At 39.1% G+C, this 26,669-nt stretch overlaps 2 protein-coding genes across 2 annotated transcripts; both read right to left on the bottom strand.

The window, feature by feature from the left end:
• Window positions 1-6,684: 6,684 nt before the first annotated feature.
• Window positions 6,685-7,911, bottom strand: LOC100661526 (olfactory receptor 1L6-like). The gene has a single exon (XM_003407459.3). It carries the CDS (start codon window positions 7,775-7,777, stop codon window positions 6,848-6,850), a length of 930 nt encoding a protein of 309 aa, XP_003407507.1. The 5' UTR covers window positions 7,778-7,911; the 3' UTR covers window positions 6,685-6,847.
• A 15,586-nt stretch (window positions 7,912-23,497) lies between these two features.
• On the bottom strand, window positions 23,498-25,618 carry LOC100661809 (olfactory receptor 1L6-like). Its single transcript, XM_010587655.3, has one exon. The coding sequence runs from the start codon at window positions 24,550-24,552 to the stop codon at window positions 23,617-23,619; it is 936 nt and encodes a 311-aa protein (XP_010585957.1). The 5' UTR covers window positions 24,553-25,618; the 3' UTR covers window positions 23,498-23,616.
• Window positions 25,619-26,669: the final 1,051 nt, after the last annotated feature.

The raw sequence follows: 26,669 nt of genomic DNA on the forward strand, positions 1-26,669 counted from the left end.
TTGGGTTGTTTGTCTTTTTGTGGTTGAGTTTTGACAGAATCATGTAGATTTTAGAGATCAGGCGCTGGTCGGAGATGTCATAGCTGAAAATTCTTTCCCAGTCTGTAGGTGGTCTTTTTACTCTTTTGGTGAAGTCTTTAGATGAGCATAGCTGTTTGATTTTTAGGAGCTCCCAGTTATCGGGTTTCTCTTCATCATTTTTGATAATGTTTTGTATTCTGTTTATGCCTTGTATTAGGGCTCCTAGGGTTGTCCCTGTTTTTTCTTCCATGATCTTTATTGTTTTAGTCTTTATGTTTAGGTCTTTGATCCACTTGGAGTTAGTTTTTGTGCATGGTGTGAGGTATGGGGCCTGTTTCATTTTTTTGCAAATGGATATACATTTATGCCAGCACCATTTGTTAAAAAGACTATCTTTTCTCCAATTAACTGACACTGGGCCTTTGTCAAATATCAGCTGCTCATATGTGGATGGATTTATGTCTGGGTTCTCAATTCTGTTCCATTGGTCTATGTGCCTGTTGTTGTACAAGTACCAGGCTGTTTTGACTACTGTGGCTGTATAATAGCTTCTGAAATCAGGTAGAGTGAGGCCTCCTACTTTCTTCTTTTTCAGTAATGATTTGCTTATCTGGGGCTTCTTTCCCTTCCATATGAAATTGGTGATTTGTTTCTCTATCCCCTTAAAATATGACATTGGAATTTGGATCGGAAGTGCGTTATATGTATAGATGGCTTTTGGTAGAACAGACGTTTTTACTATGTTAAGTCTTCCTATCCATGAGCAATGTATGTTTTTCCACTTAAGTATGTCCTTTTGAATTTCTTGTAGTAGAGCTTTGTAGTTTTCTTTGTATACGTCTTTTACATCCTTGGTAAGATTTATTCCTAAGTATTTTATCTTCTTGGGGGCTACTGTGAATGGTATTGATTTGGTTATTTCCTCTTCGGTGTTCTTTTTGTTGATGTAGAGGAATCCAAGTGATTTTTGTATGTTTATTTTATAACCTGAGACTCTGCCAAACTCTTCTATTAGATTCAGTAGTTTTCTGGAGGATTCCTTAGGGTTTTCTGTGTATAAGATTATGTCATCTGCAAATAGTGATAACATTACTTCCTCCTTGCCAATCCGGATACCTTTTATTTCTTTGTCTAGCCTAATTGCCCTGGCTAGGACTTCGAGCACGATGTTGAATAAGAGCGGTGATAAAGGGCATCCATGTCTGGTTCCCGTTCTCAAGGGAAATGCTTTCAGGTTCGCTCCATTTAGAGTGATATTGGCTGTTGGCTTTGCATAGATGCCCTTTATTATGTTGAGGAATTTTCCTTCAATTCCTATTTTGGTGAGAGTTTTTATCATAAATGGGTGTTGGACTTTGTCAAATGCCTTTTCTGCATCAATTGATAAGATCATGTGGTTTTTGTCTTTTGTTTTATTTATGTGATGGATTACATTAATGGTTTTTCTGATATTAAACCAGCCTTGCATACCTGGTATAAATCCCACTTGATCATGGTGAATTATTTTTTTGATGTGTTGTTGGATTCTATTGGCTAGAATTTTGTTGAGGATTTTTCCATCTATGTTCATGAGGGATATAGGTCTATAATTTTCTTATTTTGTAATGTCTTTACCTGGTTTTGGTATCAGGGAGATGGTGGCTTCATAGAATGAGTTGGGTAGTATTCCGTCATTTTCTATGCTTTGAAATACCTTCAGTAGTAGTGTGTTAACTCTTCTCTGAAAGTTTGGTAGAACTCTGCAGTGAAGCCATCTGGGCCAGGGCTTTTTTTTGTTGGGAGTTTTTTGATTACCGTTTCAATCTCTTTTTTTGTTATGGGTCCATTTAGTTGTTCTACTTCTGAATGTGTTAGCTTAGGTAGGTAGTGTTTTTCCAGGAATTCATCCATTTCTTCTAGGTTTGCAAATTTGTTAGAGCACAATTTTTCGTAGTAAGCTGAAATGATTCTTTTAATTTCATTTGGTTCTGTTGTGATGTGGTCCTTCTCGTTTCTTATTCGGGTTATTTGTTTCCTTTCCTGTATTTCTTTAGTCAGTCTAGCTAATGGTTTATCAATTTTGTTAATATTTTCAAAGAACCAGCTTCTGTCTCTGTTAATTCTTTCAATTGTTTTTCTGTTCTCTAATTCATTTAGTTCAGCTCTAATTTTTATTATTTGTTTTCTTCTGGTGCCTGATGGATTCTTCTGTTGCTCACTTTCTATTTGTTCAAGTTGTAGGGACAGTTCTCTGATTTTGGCTTTCTTCTTTTTGTATGTGTGCATTTATCGATATAAATTGGCCTCTGAGCACTGCTTTTGCTGTGTCCCAGAGGCTTTGATAGGAAGTATTTTCATTCTCGTTGCTTTCTATGAATTTCCTTATTCCCTCCTTGATGTCTTCTATAACCCAGTCTTTTTTCAGGAGGGTATTGTTCATTTTCCAAGTATTTGATTTCTTTTCCCTAGTTTTTCTGTTATTGATTTCTAGTTTTATTGCCTTGTGGTCTGAGAAGATGCTTTGTAATATTTCGATGTTTTGGACTCTGCAAAGGTTTGTTTTATGACCTAATATGTGGTCTATTCTAGAGAATGTTCCATGTGCACTAGAAAAAAGGTATACTTTGAAGCAGTTGGGTGGAGAGTTCTGTATAAGTCAATGAGGTCAAGTGGGTTGATTGTTGTAAGTAGGTCTTGCCTGTCTCTATTGAGCTTCTTACTGGATGTCCTGTCCTTCTCCGAAAGTGGTGTGTTGAAGTCTCCTACTATAATTGTGGAGGTGTCTAGCTCACTTTTCAATTCTGTTAAAATTTGATTTATGTATCTTGCAGCCCTGTCATTGGGGGCATAAATATTTAATATGGTTATGTCTTCCTGATCAATTGTCCCTTTTATCATTACATAGTGTCCTTCTTTATCCTTCGTGGTGTATTTAAGTCTAAAGTCTATTTTGTCAGAAATTAATATTGCTACTCCTCTTCTTTTTTGCTTATTGTTTGCTTGATATATTTTTTTCCATCCTTTGAGTTTTAGTTTGTTTGTGTCTCTAAGTCTAAGGTGTGTCTCTTGTAGGCAGCATATAGATGGATCGTGTTTCTTTATCCAGTCTGTGACTCTCTGTCTCTTTATTGGTGCATTTAGTCCATTTACATTCAGGGTAATTATAGATAAATAAGTTTTTAGAGCTGTCATTTTGATGCCTTTTTATGTGTGTTGTTGACAATTTCATTTTTCCACATACTTTTTTGTGCTGAGATGTTTTTCTTAGTAAATTGTGAGATTCTCGTTTTCATAGTGTTTGGCTTTATGTTAGTAGAGTCGTTACGTTTTTCTTGGCTTTTATCTTGAGTTATGGAGTTGTTATACCTTTTTGTGGTTACCTTATTATTTACCCCTATTTTTCTAAGTAAAAACCTAACTTGTTTTGTTCTATATCGCCTTGTATCACTCTCCATATGGCAGTTCAATGCCTCCTGTATTTAGTCCCTCTTTTTGATTATTGTGATCTTTTACCTATTGACTTCCATGATTCCCTGTTATGTGTATTTTTTTTTAATTAATCTTAATTTGTTTGTTTTTGTGATTTCCCTATTTGAGTTGATATCAGGACGTTCTGTTTTGTGACCTTGTGTTGTGCTGATATCTGATATTATTGGTTTTCTGACCAAACAATATCCTTTAGTATTTCTTGTAGCTTTGGTTTGGTTTTTGCAAATTCTCTAAACTTGTGTTTATCTGTAAATATCTTAATTTTGCCTTCATATTTCAGAGAGAGTTTTGCTGGATATATGATACTTGGCTGGCAGTTTTTCTCCTTCAGTGTTCTGTATATTTCGTCCCATTCCCTTCTTGCCTGCATGGTTTCTGCTGAGTAGTCTGAACTTATTCTTATTGATTCTCCCTTGAAGGAAACCTTTCTTTTCTCCCTGGCTGCTTTTAAAAATTTTCTGTTTATCTTTGGTTTTGGCGATTTTGATGATAATATGTCTTGGTGTTTTTCTTTTTGGATCAATCTTAAATGGGGTTCGATGAGCATCTTGGATAGACATCCTTTCGTCTTTCATGATGTCAGGGAAGTTTTCTGTCAGGAGTTCTTCAACTATTTTCTCTGTGTTTTCTGTCCCCCCTCCCTGTTCTGGGACTCCAATCACCCGCAGGTTATCCTTCTTGATAGAGTCCCACATGATTCTTAGGGTTTCTTCATTTTTTTTAATTCTTTTATCTGATTTTTTTTCAGCTATGTTGGTGTTGATTCCCTGGTCCTCCAGATGTCCCAGTCTGCATTCTAATTGCTCGAGTCTGCTCCTCTGACTTCCTATTGCGTTGTCTAATTCTGTAATTTTATTGTTAATCTTTTGGATTTCTACATGCTGTCTCTCTATGGATTCTTGCAACGTATTAATTTTTCCACTGTGTTCTTGAATAATCTTTTTGAGTTCTTCAACAGTTTTATCAGTGTGTTCCTTGGCTTTTTCTGCAGTTTGCCTTATTTCGTTTGTGATGTCTTGAAGCATTCTGTAAATTAGTTTTTTATATTCTGTATCTGATAATTCCAGGATTGTATCTTCATTTGGGAAAGGTTTTGATTCTTTTGTTTGGGGGGTTGGAGAAGCTGTCATGGTCTGCTTCTTTATGTGGTTTGATATGGACTGCTGTCTCCGAGCCATCACTGGGAAACTAGTTTTTCCAGAAAATCCGCTAAAAAAAAATGCAGTCAGATCCCTATCAGAGTTCTCCCTCTGGCTCAGGCAATTCGGATGTTAATGAAGCCGCCTGACTGGTGCGCTGGCTCCAGGCTCTGAAAACATTCGCTGCTTCCCTGTATTTGTTCGTTCTCTGTCTTTAAATCTGTGTTTGTTGTTCAGGGTTCGTAGATTGTTATGTATGTGATCGATTCACTTGTTTTTCCGAGTCTTTGTTGCAAGAGGGATCTGAGGTAGCGTCTACCTAGTCCGCCATCTTGGCCCCGCCTCGGAAATAAATTTTTATGACAGTGTTAATACATATTCCTGTATCTCATTTTCTTTAGAAATGGTCGCTAGTTTTGATAGTGTTTTTCTGTGATAATGAATACCTTCATCAGATTAAAAATATTTTTAAACTTTGAAACAATCTCAAGTTTACAAAAAAATTGTACTTATGATGCAAAGAACTTTTCCTGAACCATTTAAGATTAAGTTAACAGCCTGATATCCTGTCTCCCACAAATACTTTAGTATGTATTTTTTACAAACAAGGACATTCTCCAGAATAACCAGTTTGGGGTCTGACTCCCCTTTCTGGGCTGCCCCTCACATAGATGCCCACCTCAGCTGTATGGGCTCCAACACCTCATGCTGGGTTTCTCTCATACATGGACAGCCTATTTGATCTCTGATTCCCTATACTTGGTTGCTTCTCCACAGTAATGGCTGTTTCACCCCACTTCCGTCTTGACTGTCCACACTGGGCTTCACCCCTGCATGGAAGCTGTCTTTCTTATCCCGCCTGGACTTCAACATCCCATGGCAAACTGTCCACGTGGTAGATATTCTCCTCCCCTTCCTGAAGCTTAGATAGCCTACACCTGGCTGTTCCCATGCATGTATGTTGTCTTCCTCCTGCTCGGGCTATCACTACCTACACCAAACTGACTCTCCACACCTTCCTTGGACTCTGACTCTGTGCATAGGGCTACCCCTTGTGTTATACCCTCTTCTGATAGTCATATAAAGATGTCCTTTGTGCGAACATGTTCTGCATCATCAACGGGCTCTGATACTCTATAATAGGCTGTCACCGCTTATGAACTCCTGAAACCCAGGTGAGTGACCTTATCACCTGACTGACTGGACCGACTCTTCACAAGGACATCCTTCTCACCCTGCCTTGGCATTGGCACCATGCTATCCCCATGTGGAGATGACCACCATACTCTGCTTGAATTTTTACTCCTCATTACAGCCTGCTTCCTGTTATGGACACTCTTCTCCCCCTCTGGGACTCTGACACCTCATGCCAGGTTGCTCCTCCTATGTAGATGCCCTTGTCACCCTTTTCCATCCTGCCACTCCATGCCAGGTTTCCTTTAAATAGGGAGACTTTTCTCACCTTGGTTGAGCCCTGACTTGCTATTAATAATTAAATTGTGTCTCCCCAAAATATATGTTAACTTGGCTAAGCCATGATTCCCAGTATTGTGTGATTGTCGGCCATTTTGTCTTCTAATATGATTTTCCTATGTGTTGTAAATCCTACCTCTGTGATGTTAATTGGGCAGGGTTAGAGGCAGTTGAGTTAATAAGGTAGGACTCAATCTACAAGATTAGGTTTATCTTGAGTCAATCTCTTTTGACATATAAAGGAAAGAATCAAGCAAAGACAGGGGTGACAGGGAGGACTCTTACCACCAAGAATGAAGATCTGAGTATGAAATTAATAACTAATTTGGTGGAAACTTTAAGTCATATGACTAAAGCATAAAACATATAAATTCAGAAACATTTTTTCCATATTTTTATGGTGAAATATTGGTCTACATTGGTAATTTACATAAGATGTGTGGACTAAACATTGCAAAAGAGACTGAGGAAGAGAGAGAAGTTCCAAAATTATTTATAATTTATTAAGATATTTATAACCTTTATTCATTAATTTTTATGAAAAAGTAAGACAAATTATTGTTATAGAAAGCTATTGCCAGTCTTCTCCTTTCTGCTTGATAGACTGTAAGTACTTTTGAGGATAGAACTATGATTTATTTGGCCTTTCTCACAGAATTAAGCATAGTGCCTGCAGACAGTAGGTGCTTACCATATGATTGTATTATCAATGATTAAACTTCTAAAGGTAGCAAAATATGTGTATTTTATTCTGTTATCCTAGTCAGCTTTCTCAAGGCCTGTTTCATGTCCCTGTTCCTAAGACTATAGATAAAAGGATTCAGCATGGGGATCACCACAGTATAGATGACAGTGACCACACGATCCTTTGTCACTGAGTAGGTGGATGAGGGGCGAATGTACACTGAGATGGCAGTTCCATAGTAGAGTGCCACAACTGTGAGGTGGGATCCACAGGTAGAGAAGACCTTGTACCTGCCTCCTCCTGAAGGGACCTTCAAAACAGCACGAGTAATGTAGACATAAGACACAATAATGAAGATAAAGGGACTCATGATCACCAAGGAGCCCTCTGTGAAGGCCAAAAGCTCATTGACAGAGGTGTCAGAGCAGGAGAGCATTAGCAGCGGCTGGACATCACAGAAGAAATGTTGGATGATATTGGAACCACAGAAGGAAAGGCGGGCCATGAGAATTGTGTGGGTTAGTGAGTGGAGGTGGGACACCACCCATGATACCATCACCAACAGGAGACAGCGCCTGGGGCTCATGGCTGTGGTGTAATGTAGAGGGTTACAGATGGCCACATAGCGGTCAACAGCCATAGCAGCCAGAAGGAAGCTGTCAGTGATTGCACAGGCCACAAAGAAATACATCTGGGTGAGGCACTGGGCAAAGGGGACCTTCTTGCTCTTGCTCAGCATGTTTGCCAGCATCCTTGGCACAATGACATTTGTAAAGCAGATATCCATGAAAGACAGGTTGGACAGGAAGAAGTACATGGGGGTGTGGAGGTGAGCATCCCTTCGGATGGCTGCAATGATGACTGAGTTGCCAACCACATTGACCAGGTACATGGCTAGGAAGCTGGAAAAGAGCCATATCTGCTGTATGGGGTCAGTGGTCAGTCCCATGAGGAGGAATTCAGTGATGTGACTCTGGTTTCCCCTTGGCATTGCTGTCCTATAAGTATAAAATATGCAAGAATGTTAGGTGTGTGTCCTGTTTTGTCTCTCTGGTTGTTATAACTTGTATGAATGACTGGTACAGTTGACAAGAGTATGCATTTTGTGTCATGCAGGTCTGACTTTCCATTCCAATTCCATCACTGATTTACACTCTGAGCACGAATGAATCACCTTAACTCTTGAGCTTTGATGTTTCTAATACATAAAGAAATTATGAAGTTTACCTTCTCAGACTATTCTGTTTTGGCCAGGATTTCTCTCTTTCTTGTTTTCCTAGATATGGATGTATAGATATCTTAACGTCTCCCTCAAGAAAACATATATAAAAAGAAAAGAAAACATATATAATTCTAGAGATGGTTTTCTTAGCTCCATCCTCTTTAGGTAAAATTTGTTGAATGGGTTTCAGACTTTGAGTGAGTAACGGCTAGGCTAGGAGTGCCATGGATCTGGAAAGCCTACAATCCCCCAGAATATGGAATTGTGCAGTGTGGGTGTAGAACACCCTTTTGGAACCACGTGGGAAGGGGAAAGTACCACTTTCAGCTAGAGAGAGGCATCTGTCTGCTTTGGTTGAAGCCTTTGTCTCAGGCATCTCCAGGAAGTCCAGGCAGTAGATTAGAGTGCAGTTGAGGGCTGGGATGGTCGCCTGAGCACAAGAACTATATAAAGGTGCTGGTATGCTGGCAAACAACACTAGAGGACGGATTCTGGCTTCATGAACTGGACTTTTGTCCTAGAAATGGGTCCAGTGGAGCAAGATCCAGAGAGAACAAAGCAGAGCCCTAGCCAGGATGGAATTGTGCTTTGCATATCAGTCTGTCAAGGCAGGGACTCAGTTACAATGGACTAAGGTCAGAAATCAATGACCTGTCCTCGAACCCAGGATCAGACCCTGGCTCTTAGAAAGACTTGATGCCAGCCCACTATGTTCCCAGATATAGGCTTCTAATATCCATTGCGCCCAGGATAGGACTTGTTCCAGTGTAGAGGGCAGAGAGTCACCTGCAGATGTCTGTCAAGTGACTCAGATAAAGGGTGAAGAAGAGGTATAAGGAAGGTGACTGAGAAGAAGTCCACATCCAAGAACATCTGAGTACCAATGCAATTTTTTGATATCCAAAGTTACTTTAATGAAATTCTTTGCATTTCGGGGGAGAATCTATACTGTCTATATTTCTGTAAGCACTTTCCTAAGCTGCACCATCATACGTTCCTGAAACATCTGTTTTCTCCCTAATGTGCCTGGAGGTTTGGACCAAAGTGGTTTCTCATACTAGGAAGGACATATGAGACATGATTGCCATGGAAGAGGCTCAGGATGTTAGTTTTGCAAGGGCGGGGACCTGTCTGGCTAGTCAACACTGAATACTCAGTTCACCATTTTATTCTTGTAGCAGGTGCCCAACAAAAATATCAAACAGGAATATTTACCATGTACTAGACACTGTATAATGATATAATCCTCATAATAACTCTGTCACTATACAGATGAGGAAACTAGTTACAAAGTTATTACAGAGATGGTCAGGAATCTGGTTATATAAGTGGTAAATGGGTATGATTCCAGTGCAAGCAGTCTGGTTTCATAGTCCTGCTCTTAATCGTTAAACTATATTGCCTTTCTGCCTGTTAAATATTTGCTAAAGAATAAACCCAGAAAGACAACTTCTACAACATCTTTAAGGATTGGGAGTGTTGCATAGTGACGAGAACAGGATTCTTACAATCGGAATTAGTGGAAAGTTGGTCTTGGGTTCTAGTCCTGCCTTAGTTTAGTTACGTACCAGCTGTTCCTTTTGGAAAGTCTTTTTACCTCTTATTTTTCTGAAGGAAAAAATGGCATGGACATCAAATGATTGAGCATGTCTGAAAAGTGCTTTGTAAGTGAGCAGGTAATATCTAAATACTATTTGTATAAATGATACATAACATAAAAAATACAAGAATATAAAAACAGTAGTGCTTATAATATGTAGTGACTGGTTCAGCTGGTTAAGGCAGGATTACAAATGAGCTCTGGAGAAAATGAGGAAGAGTATATGAAAGTGTGTGTGTGTGTGTGTATCTATGTGAAATAGTTGTGATGGCCTCTGGATAGAGAACAAAGCCTAAGGTGAGGAGGATGGAAGGGCAAATTGGTGCTGAACAAGAGAAGAGGTATTAGATTTTCCTGGGAGGAGCAAGAATGGAACAGAGACCTCCAGTGGATTTCTTGCTTTGTAGTCCAGGGCAGGATTTTTCTTTTTTTTTTTTTTTTAGTCCAGGGCAGGAAACCTATAGTAGGTCTGATAATAGTCATCCTGCTTGAATATTTTAGTGACAGGAAACTCGCTCACTGTCTTCTAAATTGTACCCATGAAACCACAACAAGATATGTCTATGTTTTTGGCATTAAAACCAACAGTCAAGAATTCTAAACCCAGCGTTTCCAATATCCTTTCTTTGCTGATCTCAGTCATAGCAAGTGACTGCAATTTTGCTTCTCTTTTTTTGTGTGGAATTATTGATTTTTTTAAACATCCAATAATCATCTCCTGAGTGCCAGCGGTCATTTTAGGTACAGGGGGAAGAGAGGCGATGAGATACAAAAATACCCTTCAAGTGTTTGAAAACAGTGACCCTGTGCCCCTGAAACTTATTTTTCCCTGTGAACTATGCCCCACCTCCTCTGGCCCTTTCCCAGGACACGGCTTCAAGTCCTCTCCCATCTCTGCTCACCCTCTTCCTCTATTTCCAGCATGGCTGACGTTCTCCGTGTAGCAGACATGTATGCCCATCAAGATTGTAAACTCTTGGGGGACAACCCAAATCCATAGGATTCTGGATTGTTAGAAGTGGAAGGGATCTTAGAAACCATCTAATTCAGAAGTTTCCCAGTTGTGATCCAGAGAACCCCAGGATTTCCTGGAAAAGCCTCAGGAGGACCTTAGATGAAGTATAGTGTAGATAGGGCAACTTAGGAGTCCTAGGACCTTTGTCTTTTCATGGAGAAATTCTGCTTTCATGTTTTATAGATTAAAAAATAGGGTAATTTTGAAGACAAGCTTCCAGTGCTAAAATAAGTTTCAAATCCTAAATCCTAATCTGCACGATCAACTTGCTGAGGGCCAACTGACGCCTAAAGAATGAAGCTGGTCATTTACTATTACACTGTGGCTTAAAGGCAGACCTGGTATGGCAACCAACGTCTTATGAATTTTCTCCTCCCTCTGACTTCTCATGTTTATCCTCTCCCACAGCGTAGGTCCATGAAGTTGGCATGAAGCCATTAAGGCAGACTCTCTTTAGCAGGACTGCTCTGGGGACATTGTAAATGATGTAAGCTGGACTTTTACCTCTCAGCGTCAGAGCAGCTAAACTGTTCCTCCAAAAGAGTCATTCCCTTTGCTTAGAATCTCACCTCTGAATAGCAAATTCTATTGTGAATGGAGAAGAAAAACAAAGGAGCATGGAGGAGTTAGAGGCACTCAACAACAATGTAAAAGAGGGTGGTAAGGTCAGATGACGTGGCTTATAGTCTCAATCGTGAAACTAACTTGCTGTGTATTATTCAGAAACTCATTTTCATTCTCCATAAACTGAGTGTTTTAGAGATCATGATTTCTAAGTTTCTGATTTTCCAGGTTAGAAACACTTTAGATAGTGGATGGTGGAGGATACAAGCTACTTACTCAGGTAAAGGATGGTGACATCCAGGATGGTCTTTGGAGCACCCTTCTCCTTAGTCTTATTTGCCCTGATGTCTAGAGGATGAATGGAAGTCTTGAGGCAGAGAAAGAATGTTCATATTAGGCCAGGAAAAGTAAAGGGCCCCAGATTCTGATGGGAGGTTCTCAGAACCTGCAATCCTGGGTATGTGGGGCCTGTGTGATTGTTGCCTCAGCTTAAAGATGTGGTTGTCAGTTCCTGAAGTGACAACTCTTTTTCCTCCTCCAGAGAGGTGACCCCTCAATGTAGCCCCAGGCACTGAAATCATGAGCCTTTTTTCCATCCCCAACTATATACCACCTGACCCCTTCAAGTTCCATTAGATGATAAGGGATAGGATAGGAACTTGGAAGTAACTGATTGTCCTGCACGTGACCTCTCCCCAAGGAGGTATGCATTCTCCCCAGATACCAACCCCAGGGAGCTCATTAAACACTTTGGCTGGGAGGCAAGTAGTCACCTCTCAGTAGAGACCATGGAAATGCAGGGCATCAGAGAATTATTTTTCTTAGAGCCCCAGATAATTAGTCACTTGATATTATAGTGATTTATAAAGTGATGGAGGCAGATACATAGAGTATGCCTGGGACTTTCATGAGCTGTGGGAGAGAATGTATAGAATCAAGAAAACAGGCCAGCATTCTATGAAGCAAACATAACCCTGATACCCAAAGAAGACAAAGACACGACAAGGAAATAATCCTATATGCCAATATCTCTTATGAGTATAGATGCAAAAATCCTCAACAAAATACTACTTAAAAAAATTCAACAGCACATTAAAAGAGTCATACATTGTGACCAAGTGGGTTTTATTCCAGGAATACAGGGATGGTTTAACATTAGAAAATCAATTAATGTGATAGACCACATGAATAAAACTAAGGAAAATAATCACATGATCATCTCTATGGATGCAGAAAAACCATTTGTTAAAATACAACACCCTTTTTTTAAAAAAAATTTTATTGGGCTTTATGTGAAAGTTTACAAGTCAAGTCAGTCTCTCATACAAAAATTTATATGCACCTTGCTATATACTTCTAATTGCTCTCCCTCTAATGAGACAGCACACTCCCTCCCTCTACCCTCTCTTTTCATATCCATTAGGCCAGCTTCTGACCCCCTCTGCCCTCTCATCTCCCCTCCAGACAGGAGACGCCAACATAGTCTCATGACAACACCCTTTCTTGATGAATACCCTAAAAAAGATTGGAATAGTAGGGAAATTCCTCGGTACGATTCAGGGCATATATGAAACACCAACAGCCAACATTACACTTAATACAGAAAGACAGAAAGACTGAGAGTTTTCCCACTGAAATCGGAAGCAAGACAAGGGCACTTGCTCTCACCACGTCTGTTCAATGTTGTGTTAGAAGTCCTAGCCAGAGCAATAAGAAAAGGAAAAAAAAAAAAGTTACCCAGATTGGAAAATAAGTAAAATTATCTCTATTCATGGATGATATGATCCTATGTATAGAAAATCCCGGAGTCCACAAAAAAAAAAACTGCTAGAGCTAAAGAGGAACTTAACAAGGTTGCAGGGTACAAGTCAACAAACAAAAATCAGTTGTATTTCTATATACCATCAATGAGAAACTTGTAAAGGAAATTGGGGAAACAATTCCATTTATAATACCATCTAAGAGAATAAAATACCTAGGAATAAATCTAACAAGGGGCGTGAAGGACTTATTCAATGAAAACTGTAAAACAATGCTGAAAGATATTAAAGGAGAGTTAAATAAATGGAAAGATGTTCCATGTTCATGGATTGGAAGACTTAATATTGTTAGTATGTCAATACTACCCAAAGAGATCTATAGATTCAAAGCAATCCCAATCAATATTCTAACAGCTCTCTCTACAGAAATAAATAAATAAATAAATATCCTCAGCTTTATATGGAATGGCAAGAGGCCCTGAATAGTTTTAAAGGAAGAACAAAGTAGGGCAACTCATACTTCCTGGTTTTAAAATATACTGTACAGGTACAATAACAAAAACACCCTTGTATTGGTGTAACAATAGACACATAGACCAAAGGAATAGAATTGAAAGTCCGGAAATAAATTCACACATTTATGGTCAACTGATATTTTGAAAATGGTGCTAAGTCCATTCAATGGGGGAAACAAGAGTCCCTTCAATAAATGGTGCTGGAAAAATTGGATTTCCACATGCAGAAAAATGAAACAGGATCCATGCCTCACACTATACACACATAAAAAAAAATTGAAAATGTATTAAGGACTTAAATGTGCAAACTAAAATCATAAAATTCTTAGAAGAACAAGTAGGGACAACAATGTCAGATGTGACTTTCAACAACGGATTATCTAATATAATAACAAAAGCATGAACAGCAAAAGACAGAACAAATAAATAGTACCTCATAAAAATTAAAAAAAAAATTGTTCATCAAGACTTTACCAGAAAGCGAAAAAGAGAATCCACCGATTGGGAGAATGTCTTTGGAAACTATATACCCGACAAGAATCTAATAATCAATATACATATAAAACTTCAACAACTTAGTAACAAAAAGACAAATAACTCAATCATAAAATGGGCAAAGGACATGAATAGACTTTTTAAAAATAATTTTTATTGTGCTTTTTTAGTGAAAGTTTACAAATCAAGTCAGTCTCTCACACAAAAACTCATATACATCTTGCTACACACTCCCAATTACTCTCCCCCTAATGAGACAGCCCGCTCTCTCCCTCCACTCTCTCTTTTCATGTCCATTTTGCCAGCTTCTAACCCCCTCCACCCTCTCATCCCCCTCCAGGCAGGAGATGCCAACATAGTCTCAAGTGTCCACCTGATCCAAGAAGCTCACTCCTCACCAGCATCCCTCTCCAATCCATTGTCCAGTCCAATCCATGTCTGAAGAGTTGGCTTCGGGCATGGTTCATGTCCTGGGCCAACAGAAAGTCTGGGGGCCATGACCACCGGGGTCCTTCTAGTCTCAGTCAGACCATTAAGTCTGGTCTTATGAGAATTTGGGCTCTGCATCCCACTGGTCTCCTGCTCCCTCAGGGGTTCTCTATTGTGTTCCCTGTCAGGGCAGTCATCGGTTGTAGCCAGGCACCATCTAGTTCTTGTGCTCTCAGGATGATGTAGTCTCTAGTTCATGTGGCCCTTTCTGTCCCTTGGGCTCGTAATCGCCTTGTGTTCATGGTGTTGAATAGACTTTTCATCAAGGAAGACATTTAAATGGCCACTAAATACCAGAAAAGATGCTCACTATCATTAGCCATTAGAGAGATGCAGATCAAAACCACATTGATTCACTCCCACTAGGATGGCTAAGATTTAAACAGACACACACACACACACACACACACACACACAGAAAATAACAAATGTTTGTGAGGATGTGGGGAAATTGCTAAACTTATCCATTTTTGGTGGGAATCCAAAATGGTGCAGCCATTGTGGAAGATAGTGTGGTGGTGCCTCAAAAAACTAAAAATAGAACAACCATATTTCCCAGCAATTCCACTGTTAGGTATATACCCACATGACTTGAAAGCAGAGATTCAAAAAGAGACTTGTACATCGTTGTTCATTGGAGCACTATTCCCAATAACCAAAAGGTGGAAACAGCCTAAATGCCCATTATGAGATGAATATATAAACAAAGTGTGTTATATACCTACAATGGAATACTACTCAGCCAGTAGAAGAAATGAAGTCTTGATACATGACACAGTATGGATGGAGCTGGAAGACATTATGCTGCATAAAATAAGCCAGTCATGAAAGGACAAATATTGTATGATCTCACTTAAATAAAAAAAGAAGAAAAAGCAAATGACTATAGACCAAAGTTTATTAGTGGTTACCAGGGGTAGAAGGGAGGGGGACAAGGAGGGTTAACAGTGATGTAAAAATCACATTGAGGAAGGTAGTGTTGCACAGCTGATTATTGTAATTGCTGTCGGTATGCTGTACACCTGTAAAAAGTTGAATTGGCAAAAGTTGTGTGATGGATATGTTTACAATAACAACAGTGAAACAACAACAATGACAACAAAAGAGTAGCTGTACAACCAAACACCCCATGGGATTTGGTTCTTTGGTTTGGAGGTTTAGGATCATGGTTCCATGGAGCATCCCAGTTAATTGGCCTAATAACATGTTTAGTGCTTCTGTTCTACCTCTTAGTTTGTTGTGTGGTGCCTGGGGTCTTAAAAGCTTGTAAGCGGCTATCCAAGGCACAGCAGTTTGTCTCTATTCACCTTCCTCAACAGGGGAAGAAGAGTAGGAATAGGAGAAGGATATGGAATATGTGGCTAATTACCTCCGTGAACAACTGTCTCCTTTGACATGAGACTGGAAGAACTGATGATGCCTGGCTGTCATTACTGAACTTTTTTTTTTTTTGAACATTTTGATCAAAGATTCCATAGAAGACTACCAATCAAAAGGGGGAAAATTAAAAATAAAATTTCAAATTCTCATGGACTCTAGACTTCCTGGAACCATGAAGGGTGGATGAACCCCTGAAACTATTACCCTGAGGTAATATTTAAACCTTGAACCAAATTATCCCCTGAAGTCTTCTTAACATCAAACAATAGTTTAGGGTAACTAGTAAAAAAAATCTGCCTTGAGCACTATGCTCTTTTAAGAACTCTCTGCCTGGCATCAAAATGACAATAGCAACTCGAAAAATTAGATAGGAAGCTTAGGGGGCAGTGAGTTTTTGTTAATAAGAGAGGAACAACTCTGAAGTGGAGGGTAAGAATGGTTGAACAGCTCAAAGAATGTAATCAATGGCACTAAATCATACATGTAGAAACTGTTGAACTGGTATATGTTTTGCTGCTTATATTCTCAAGAACAGCAACTAAATAAATACAATTAAAAAAAAAAAAGGAAAAGAAAATAGGTCAGATCTGGGAGTTGAGATTCTTGAGTTCTAGTCAGCCAGTAAGTACAATAACAATATTGCCTACTACAAGAAGTTACTGAGATCAGATAAAATGTTAGATAGGAACTCATTCCAGAAACAGCTATTATTCTTCGAGCGCTTATGAGCCAGAGACATTATGTGAAGGCAGTGTAGGTTAAGTAGCCTCAAATTTATAGATGTGGTATTTGGGGCTCAGCTATCTTAAGTGACTTCTTTGTTGTTGTTGTTGTTAGGTGCCTTCAGGTCGATTCCGACTCATAGCGACACTATGTACAACAGAACGAAACACTGCCCAGTCCTGCGCCATCCTCACAATCATTGTTATGCTTAAGCCCATTGTTGCAGCCACTGTGTCAAACCATCTCATTGAGGGTCTTCCTCTTTTTCGCTGACCCTCTACCCTTCTTCAGGGACTGATCCCTCCCGACAACATGTCCAAATTACATGAGACGTATCCTCTCCTTCCTTGCTTCTAAGTAGTATTCTGGTTGTACTTCTTTCAAGACAGATTTGTTCATTCTTTTGGCATTCAATATTCTTCTCCAACACCACAATTAGAAGGTGCCAGTTCTTCTTAGGTCTTCCTTAGTCTTCGAGGTGCTTTTTGACACTTCAAAGAGGTCTTTTGCAGCAGATTTGCCCAATGCAATGTGTCTTTTGATTTCTTGACTGCTGCCTCCATGGGTGTTGATTGTGGATCCAAGTAAAATGAAATCCTTGGCAACTTCAATATTTTCCCTGTTTATCATGATGTTGTTTATTGGTACAGGTGTAAGAATTTTTGTTTATTTTATGTTGAGGTGCAATTCATACTGAAGGCTGTCTGTGGTCTTTGATCTTCTTTAGTAAGTGCTTCAAGTCCTCTTCACTTGTTGAATATTACATAAATAAGAATTTGTGGAGCCAGGATTCAAATCCAGGGTTATATTGATCCAAATGTCACATTATTCCATGTCACTGGAAAAGGTCTTTTGTTCACTTTTCATAGCCCTGGTATCACTATGATATTTCTGTCATTTTTCTTCCATGCTACTCTGTAGGCTTTATGAGGCAGGGACCACATTTGTTTTCCTCTGTAACTCCAGCACCTAGCCCAGTATGTGATACTTGGCTGCATGCAAAGAAATTTGTTAAGTCAATAAATGAAAGCACAAAGCACATAACCCTTTTTTATGAACATATATGTGGAGATGTGTTTTTAATGAAACAAAACTATATCAAGTAGAATAAGCTCATATCATTTTGATATCAAAACAGGATGATACAATGCAAAGAGCAACATAAGACACAAGATAAACTAACCATTATATTCAAGGCATGTAAGCACAGCACCTCTAATACAGAAATAATATATTTGCTATTTATTTTTTATTTAATGAGCTTTCCTGCTCTGTTATGTTAAAATCCTTTGGTCTATTTGCATTTGAATGGATCTTTTACCCAAATGTTGACACATTTCTTGATGGAATATAAAAAAAAAATTATTTTTGTAAAATTAACAGTGATCTTACCATGAAAGTCTTCAAGTACTGGGAAACTCACCATGGTGGATATGGATTTTCCAAAATTCCAGTTTTTCTTGAGTGATCAAATTTTATCATTAGCAACAAATCCTGCCAATTATTTTCCTTGAAGTGACAGGCTGACTTTGATAACTTTTGAGAAAATGTTTGCCAAATATCCAAGTCTTTTAGTTTGTTCTTTGAAAAAAAAGACAAACTCAGCTCCCAACTCAAATAATTACACATTTTCTTTGCCTCCAGACAATCATTATACTTTGGTATGCAGCAGAAGTACATTATAGTCTTCACACAAAATATCAAAATGATGTATACTCAAGGGTTGAGATTTAATACAAGTAATACTTTTTGTTTTTTTTTTTATCAAAGACATTCTTAAATGAAACTGGATTTTTTTTCTCAAACTGCAAGTGCATGGCAGTGAAAAAGAAATGACCATTAATACAGTTTAGTGCCACTGTCTTGACTTGTTCTATGGCATCACCAGCTTTACCCGCCGTTGCTTTTATACCATCAGTGCAAATGTCCGCACAGTTTTTCCAAGGTAAAGTGTGAACTTTAAAAAATGTTATTCAATACTTTTGAATATTTTAACATCACTCGTCACTGCTGTTGAGCCTTCACATTAAAACTCTTCACTGATTAGTTGGTGCTGATAATAGCCACATTTACCAATTAATTCATTTGTAAGGCAAAAGTGCAGTTCTGCAGCCTATATATTAACTGTCTTAATGTGTGCCTCTAAATCTTTAATCTAATGAATTACTGTATCAGAAAATGGCAGTGCTATGATTTATTTTCACTAACTTTTCATCCAGCAGGCATTCGGCAATGTCAACTTAAACCCCATTCCTATCAAGGAGATTCCTACTCATGGTGACCACATGTATTCCAGAATACACTGCTCCATACAATTTTCTTGGTTATAATCTTGATGTAAGCAGATCACCAGGCCTTTCTTCCACAGTACTATTTGGTGGGTTCGAACCTTCAAAACTTTAGGTTAGTAGTTGAACACAAACTCTTTGTTCCACCCAGCAACCTCACCAGGCTTTGTTAGTACTGCAGTTATTGTGTGCACCTCTCCAGCCACTGCAATATGATTACTAGCATGTAAAATATTTTAGTGACTTTTTAATTTTCAGTTTGATGAAAAGTGAACCATCACAACTTTATCTACCTTTCATCCGGGAAGCATTTTTTCTATGTGAAGCTTCCCTAGATTGCTCTTGAGGAAAGCTCTTGCTCAGAGGGACCACAGATTAAGTGCCTACTGGTTATGTAAGAATCAGAAACCCTGGTGGTATGGTGGTTAAGAGCTGTGGCTGCTGACCAAAAGGTCACAGTTCTAATCCACCAGGAGCTCCTTGGAAACTCTATGGGGCAGTTGTACTCTTCTTTAGGCTTGCTATGTGTCAGAATCTACTCGAACACAATGGGTTGTGTAAGAATGCTAAGTCATTGATACCCAGATGGGATTTGGGATTGTTCCTTTGTTGGTTTTGAGGAACACAGAGTTGTTTCTCAGTCTCCCTCTTGAAATTATTTCCCCCACTCTCCCGTATTTCTCCCACTTCTCTTTACCTCTTTGGCACACTTAAATGCTCTTACACTGTTTTATTAGGTGCCATGAGGTGGGTGCCATAGGATTTTCTAGGCTGTAATCTTTTTATAAGAGCAGATCACAAGGTTGTTACAGAATCCGGGAAGGTGGGTCCTTGTCAGAAGCGCTCAGAATAGCCAATTATCTGGACTCGGATCTTCGAGGAAGAGAAAGCAATTTTATTGTAATGCGTAGAGCAAGGGGCCAGAAGGAAGTTCTTCAGATCCGGCTCCCTGAGCTATGGGGAAGTAGGACTTATATGTGATTTGGGCACCAAGATGGTGGTTAAGCAGGAGGGAAAATTCTTGAAGGCAGCCAGGAAACAGGAGGTAATGTGCTTCTTTTTGGACCTCTCACTTTGGAATATGGCCTGAGTGATGATTTTCCTACTGATTTATTCCACCTGTTGCTGTGTCCTCTGTTGAGGTCAATTAGCAGTCGCAGCTGGCCCTTCTGCATATGCGGGGTGGGCCAAATCTGACCTGGACTAGTTTAAGAGCTAATGGAAATTTACTGGCATTCGTAGGGTTAGGTTACAAGCTCTTTCTCCCTTGGAGCCACTGGGTAGTTCAAACCACCTTCCTTTCTGTGAGCAGCCGAGTTCTTAACTGTTGCAACACTAGGGTTCCTTCCTTTTATGCTACCTCCCTGTATAAAACTTGGTCATCCATTCCAACCAAGTGTAATGATTTCTAATTTGGCCAGTGACCCCTCTTCCTGGGTCTCATGCCTTAATGGAGATTGAAGACGTTAGTGAATTCTCCAGTGTTGGAGTTTCAGTTAGAGGATTTGAGAAGCTTCAGGGTCTTCCAGGACCTTATAAGTATGGATGAGTTTGCAATCAATGTCTTCCCTAAATCTGGAGATGATAACAGGAAGAAGAACACTAGACCAGGAACCATGTGATTTGTGGCCTGATCTTTGATGTGCTACTAATAGACTCATTGATTTATTATTTCAAACATACACAAAGTAGAGAAAGGGGTATAATTGAATCCTAATGACATATCACCCAGCCTAATAAGTGTTCAAATTTGGCCAATTTCGTCTCATGTATATTTCCCCCACCCCCTGACATTTGTTTATTTGGTGGTGAGTATTTTAAAGCAAATCCCAAACATTACACAATTTTATCCACATACCTGTGGATGCATCTGTAAGAAATAAGGATTTAAAAAAAACACCATTATCATTATCATCTCTAAAGAATTTGACAATAATTCATTAAAATCATCTAATATTTAAGCCCCCCGCCCCCACACTGTGGTGGCTCATGTGTTGATGAGGCTGGAAGCTGTGCCACCAGCATTTCAAAGACCTGTCGGTCTACTTCTAAAAAAATTAGCCAGTGAAAACCTTATAAATTACAGCAGAACATTGTCTGATACAGTGCCGAAAGACGAACCTCTTAGGTTGGAAGGCACTCAACAGATGATGGGGAAGAGCTACCTCCTCAAAGTAGAGTTGAACTTAATGACATGGATGAAGTAAAGCTTTTGGGACTTTTATTTGCTGATGTGGCACAGCTCAAAATGAGAAGAAACAGCTGCAAACATCCATTAAAAATAAAGAAACTGGAATGTAAGAAGTATGAATCTAGGAAAATTGGAAATTGTCAAAAATAAAATGAAATGCATAAACATCAGTATCCTAGGCATTAGTTAGCTGAAATGGACTGGTATTGGCCATTTTGAATTGGACAACCATGGGATCTATTATGCTGAGAACGACAAATTGAAGAGAAACAGCCTTGCATGCATCCTTAAAAGAACATTTCAAAATGTATCCTGAAGTACAACGTGGTTGGTGATAGGATAATATCCATACACATACAAGGAAGACCAGTTAATATGACTGGTATTCAAATTTACACATCAATCACTAAGGCCAAAGATAAAGAAATTGAAGATTTTTACCAACTTCTGCTGTCTGAAATTGATCAAATATACGGTCAAGATGCATTGATAATCACTTGTGATTGGAATGCAAAAGTTAAAAACAAAGAAGAAGGATTGGTAGTCGGAAAATACGGCCTTGGTGATAGAAATGACACTAGAAATTGCACGATAAAATTTTGCAAGACCAATGATTTCTTCATTGCAAATACTTTTTTTCAACAACATAAATGGTGACTATACAGTGGACCTAGCCAGATATAATACACAGGAATCAAACTGACTACATCTGTGGAAGGAGATGTTGGAAATGCTCAATATTATCAGTTGGAACAAGGCCAGGGGCCAACTACAGAAGAGATCATCAATTGATCATATGCAAGTTCAAGTTGAAGTTGAAGAAAATTAGAAAAAGCCCATGAAAACCAAAGTACAACCTTGAGTATATCCCACCTGAATTTGGAGACCAACTCAAGAATAGATTTGCTGCACTGAACACTACTGACTGAAGATCAGAGGAGTTGTGGAATGACGTCAAGGACATCATATATGAAGAAAGCAAGAGGTCGTTAAAAAGATAGGAAAGAAATAGAGGCCAAAATGGATATCAGAAGAGACTCTGAAACTTGCCCTTGAATGTAGAGTAGCTAAAGTGAAAGGAAGAATTGATAAAGTAAATGAGCTGATCCGAAGATTTCAAAGGGCAGCTCAAGAAGACAAAATCAAGTATTATAATGACATGTGTAAAGACCTGGAGTTAGAACACCAAAAGGGAAGAACCCACTCAGCATTTCTCAAGCTGAAAGAACTGAAAAAAAAAAAAAAATCATGCCTCAAGTTGCAATATTTAAGGATTCTATGGGGAAACTATTAAATGATGCTGGAAGAATCAAAAGAAGATGGAAGGAATACACAACGTCAGTGTACCAAAAAGAATTGGTCGACATTCAACTATTTCAGGAGGTAGCATATGATCAAGAACTGATACTACTGAAGGAAGGATTCTAAGTTGCATTGAAAGCAATGGTGAAAAACAAGGCTCCAAGATTTGACAGAATGCCAATCGAGATGTTTCAACAACACACATGTTTGGACTGTGCTTTCTGGCCCCCCTGTAGTCGGGTGGGGTCATGAGATTTGTTGTGTACAATAAGTTGTGGGCACAAGTGGTGTGGGGCACTCTGAACCAGAATTGTCAGTATAAAATCTCCAAGAGTCTTCCTCAACTTCTGACATAGTTATTAGTAATGTTTAGTATGGGGGCTACTCAGTAAATTTAGGCCCCTGAATGTCTAAAATAAGCAACACACTTATGCTTTTTGGTGAAGAACAAGCAATGAGAAGTAAACCTTTGGTGTTAAGATCCTAAGATTCTGAGGCTGGTTGTTTCCACAGCATCATCTAGCTCATCTTGACTGATACATTGCTCTTTCCAAGATATAAAGGGCAGGTCAGTGAGTGCACTGGTCATCTGGAGAAAGGATGAATTAAGGGAGAGGGGAAAAGGAGACAGGTACTAAGATTTGCACACTAGCATCACACTGTGGTGGGAAAGTAGAAGGGAGGGCAGGTCAGCTTTGGAGATTCTTTAATCTTGCCAGCCTTATTCTCCCTGTTATCAAATTGTTCAGAAGACTGTAGCCTCACAAGGCTTTTCAAAGTACCTCAAATATTTTCCAACATTCAATGCCTCTACCTCCTCAGGTGGTTTCTGCTATTTGAAATATTCTGCCCACTTCGTCATTTCTTGTCCCTCGTCTCTGAAAATTTAGCCTATCTTTCAGGATGATGATCTTAGGTATCTTGCTCCAAGAAGTTTTTCCCAGTTCTCTAAATGCCACACAGTTTATTCTGCTTTAGTACTGGCCAAGGTCGATTTTACGGAAGAGTTATTTGAGGGATAGCCTTATTCTACTACCTGGTGTTAATCGATTATTTTCCTGAAATCTGGATTCCTAGCAGTACCAAGTCTCTGACTGAACATATATTTGGTCAAAGTTACAGATAAAAGCCAAGTGTTCTGACTCCAGGTCAATGTTCTTACTGCTATCCAATACCACTTCTCATGACATCCTTGGATGCTATGTGGATAATAGCTAAAGAGGGAAGGATAACCTGACAGTCTCTTAGGTCATCTCCCAAATTTGACATTCCATCATCTTGTTGTTCTATGAGTGAATTCTGTCCCTTAACTTTCCCAAACCTCTCTTCATATCCTTGTTCCTCAGGCTATAGATGAAAGGGTTCAACATGGGTGTCACCACAGTGTATGTAACTGTGGCTACTCGGTCCTTCACTACTGAGTACATGGACAGGGGCCTAAAATAAACATAGATGATACTCCCATAGAACAGAGCTACTACGGTGAGGTGGGAGCCACAGGTAGAGAAGGCCTTCCACCTCCCGGCTGCGGAGGGTATTCTGAGCACAGTGATGATAATCCGTATGTAGGAGAAGAGGACGCACAAGAAAGGGGTCACGATGACAGCCAGAGTCTCAGTCATGACCACAATCTGGCTGGAGGAGGTGTCAGAGCAAGACAGCTTTAGCACAGGCTGAGTGTCACAAAAAAAGTGCTTAATGACATGAGAGGCACAGAAAGAGAGGCGAGATATGAGCAGCACCCGGAGCAAGGCGTGCAGGTAGGATATGGTGCAAGAACCCAGTAACATAAGAAGACAACGCCGTGGGTTCATGACCACATCATAATGAAAGGGGTTGCAGATGGCCACCAGCCGGTCTATGGCCATTGATGCCAGCAGATAGCTGTCAGTATTCCCAAAGGCCATGAAGAAGTACATCTGGACTAGGCAGCCCAGGTAGGAGATAGTCTTTGTCTCTGATTGTAAGTTCACCAGCATCTTGGGCACAATGACCATTGTGAAGCAGATATCCATGAAGGACAAGTTGCTGAGGAAAAAGTACATAGGTGTGTGGAGCCTGGAGTCAGAACGTATGGCTAGGATGATGAGCATGTTCCCCATCATGGTGACCAGGTACATCGTGAAGAAGATGGCAAAGAGAGGCTTCTGCAGCTGAGGGTTGGAGGAGAGGCCCAGAAGAATGAAGCCTGAAGTACTGCTACTGTAGTTCTTTATCTCCATGTCTCTGGACTTCCAGGATGGTGTTTAGCGGAGCAGTGGGAGGGATGCAAAAGATAATTTGATCAACAAACCTTCTTTCCTAACTTCCAACCTATAAAAAAAACCTACTTCTCTTTGTTAGAGTTTTTAAAAATGCTTACTTCAAGCAACTACGGTGAAATGAATAGGGAATCTAATTCAACAAAGGGAGAGTTAAAAAAAAAATTACAAACTACTTTCTACATTGGAAATAAATGTGTCCCATGTATTCACAGGAACTTCTATGTGCCCTAGTTTGTCTGAGTTCTTCTCAATTCTCTTTTTAAAGAGTCTTTTTAGATTGTGTCTTGACCAACACCTTAGCCTCTTTTTTTTTTATCCCATGAAAAGAGCCTACTGGGTCCTACTTTGAATCGGGATGTTTTCATTCCGTATGTCCCTATGAATTCTCTTCTGCTCATAGCTGGGGGTGGTATAGGGACCTACAAAATAAGATGGTACAAAATGAGCATGAGATCTAATGAATATTCCTTGATGCCTGGGACAGATTACCCAATAAGCAAAGTAAGCACATGGTTAGGGCATCGACAAAGCAGGGGCACCAGTTGTCTGAAGCAAAGACCCATAGATGCCAAGCAGACAGGACACAAGGAAAAGGGAGTGCCACAGTGGAAGAGAATTGGCAGAGCACTAAATGAACTTGGTATCATTTTATAAATTTATGATAACAATTATATTTTCCTTTTTATTTTGGACTAATCGGGTATAACTTCACATTCAGGTCTCTCCTATACACTGCATAAAAATGCACTATAATCACGTGACTTGTATCTGGTGCTGAGCAAAGCATCTTCAGATTGAGCATGCCCTAGTATTTGTATCATGCTGTTTTTGATTGCTCTGACCCCTGTTGGATATCAGCAGTAGTTCAATGAACTGCGAACAGTCAGTATCATCAAAGCATGGAAAATGAGTGTGCAAGTTTTTAAGTATTATTTCAAGATGAACTACACTCATGGAGATCTGGGAGTGGCCCACCAACAAACATCACACGACAAATTAATGAAATTATTTCCGACTGCCTTGTCAGTACCATTTCTTTTTACTACCTAAGATCTGAAGAACAGAGTTACATGCTTCAAATCAATTTTTTTAACCTACTAATTTTAATTGCTAATTAACAGATATACAGGTCTTGCTTTGTGGAATAACTTTTAACATTAACACCCAAATTCGGATGTAAATTTTATTTTATAAATTTTACTTATTTAATAAATTTTGTTTTCAATTATTCAAATTTATTTGGTATGGTAGGACCAAATTTAAAAAGTGACATAATTTTATATCCAAGTAAAATGACACAAAAATAACTAAGTGGAGCACAAAAATGAAAGCTCACAGAAGATAATGAGAAAAGGATTTGTGAATTCCTGAAGACAATTCCAAAATTAACTTCTTTTTAAAAATGTGATAAATCAGAAGAGACTTCTTCCTTTGAATGCTGCAGTTTAATGGATGCAAATCGTTGTACTTGCACTGCTAATGCTGAAATTACTAACAGCAATACAAATAGAATTTGTTCCAAAGTCTGCATCCGTTCCTTGCTTTAGTGAAAAAAATCAATAATGGTGCAGAAGGTGAAACTATTTTATAATCTGGAATTGTCACTTCAGCAGACCCCATAAATAAGAGAAATACAGATCCCGCTATGTGGAATAATTTTTCTTCCAATTGATGTAAATTATTGGATCAAAAGAGGGCCAAGTGATCGTCAACATCACAGTGGACCATTTGAAAACTCATTTTGAAAATTTCCGAATGGTAAACGAACAAGGTTCTGTAGCCAGAATATATTTCTAGGGTGCAAAGCTAATGGTGAAAATTATAAAGGGAGTGGCTACTGTATTCTCTATCCATTGGTCCTGTATATTATTTTGTTTGCAAACTGTACAGTCCTAAATTATTTAATTCTCTATTTGCTATTCGGATTAGTGGCTGGCACAACTCAAATATGATTGATAAACATAAAAATAGTTCAATTCACAGAGATTGTCATATTTAAACCAAAGACATGGCTTTGACTTAGCTCACGAACTGGAAAGCCAAAATAATGAAGAGTATCAGTGTTAAGAAGCTAT

This window comes from Loxodonta africana, chromosome 9 (assembly GCF_030014295.1).
Source record: "Loxodonta africana isolate mLoxAfr1 chromosome 9, mLoxAfr1.hap2, whole genome shotgun sequence".
NCBI lineage: Eukaryota > Metazoa > Chordata > Mammalia > Proboscidea > Elephantidae > Loxodonta > Loxodonta africana.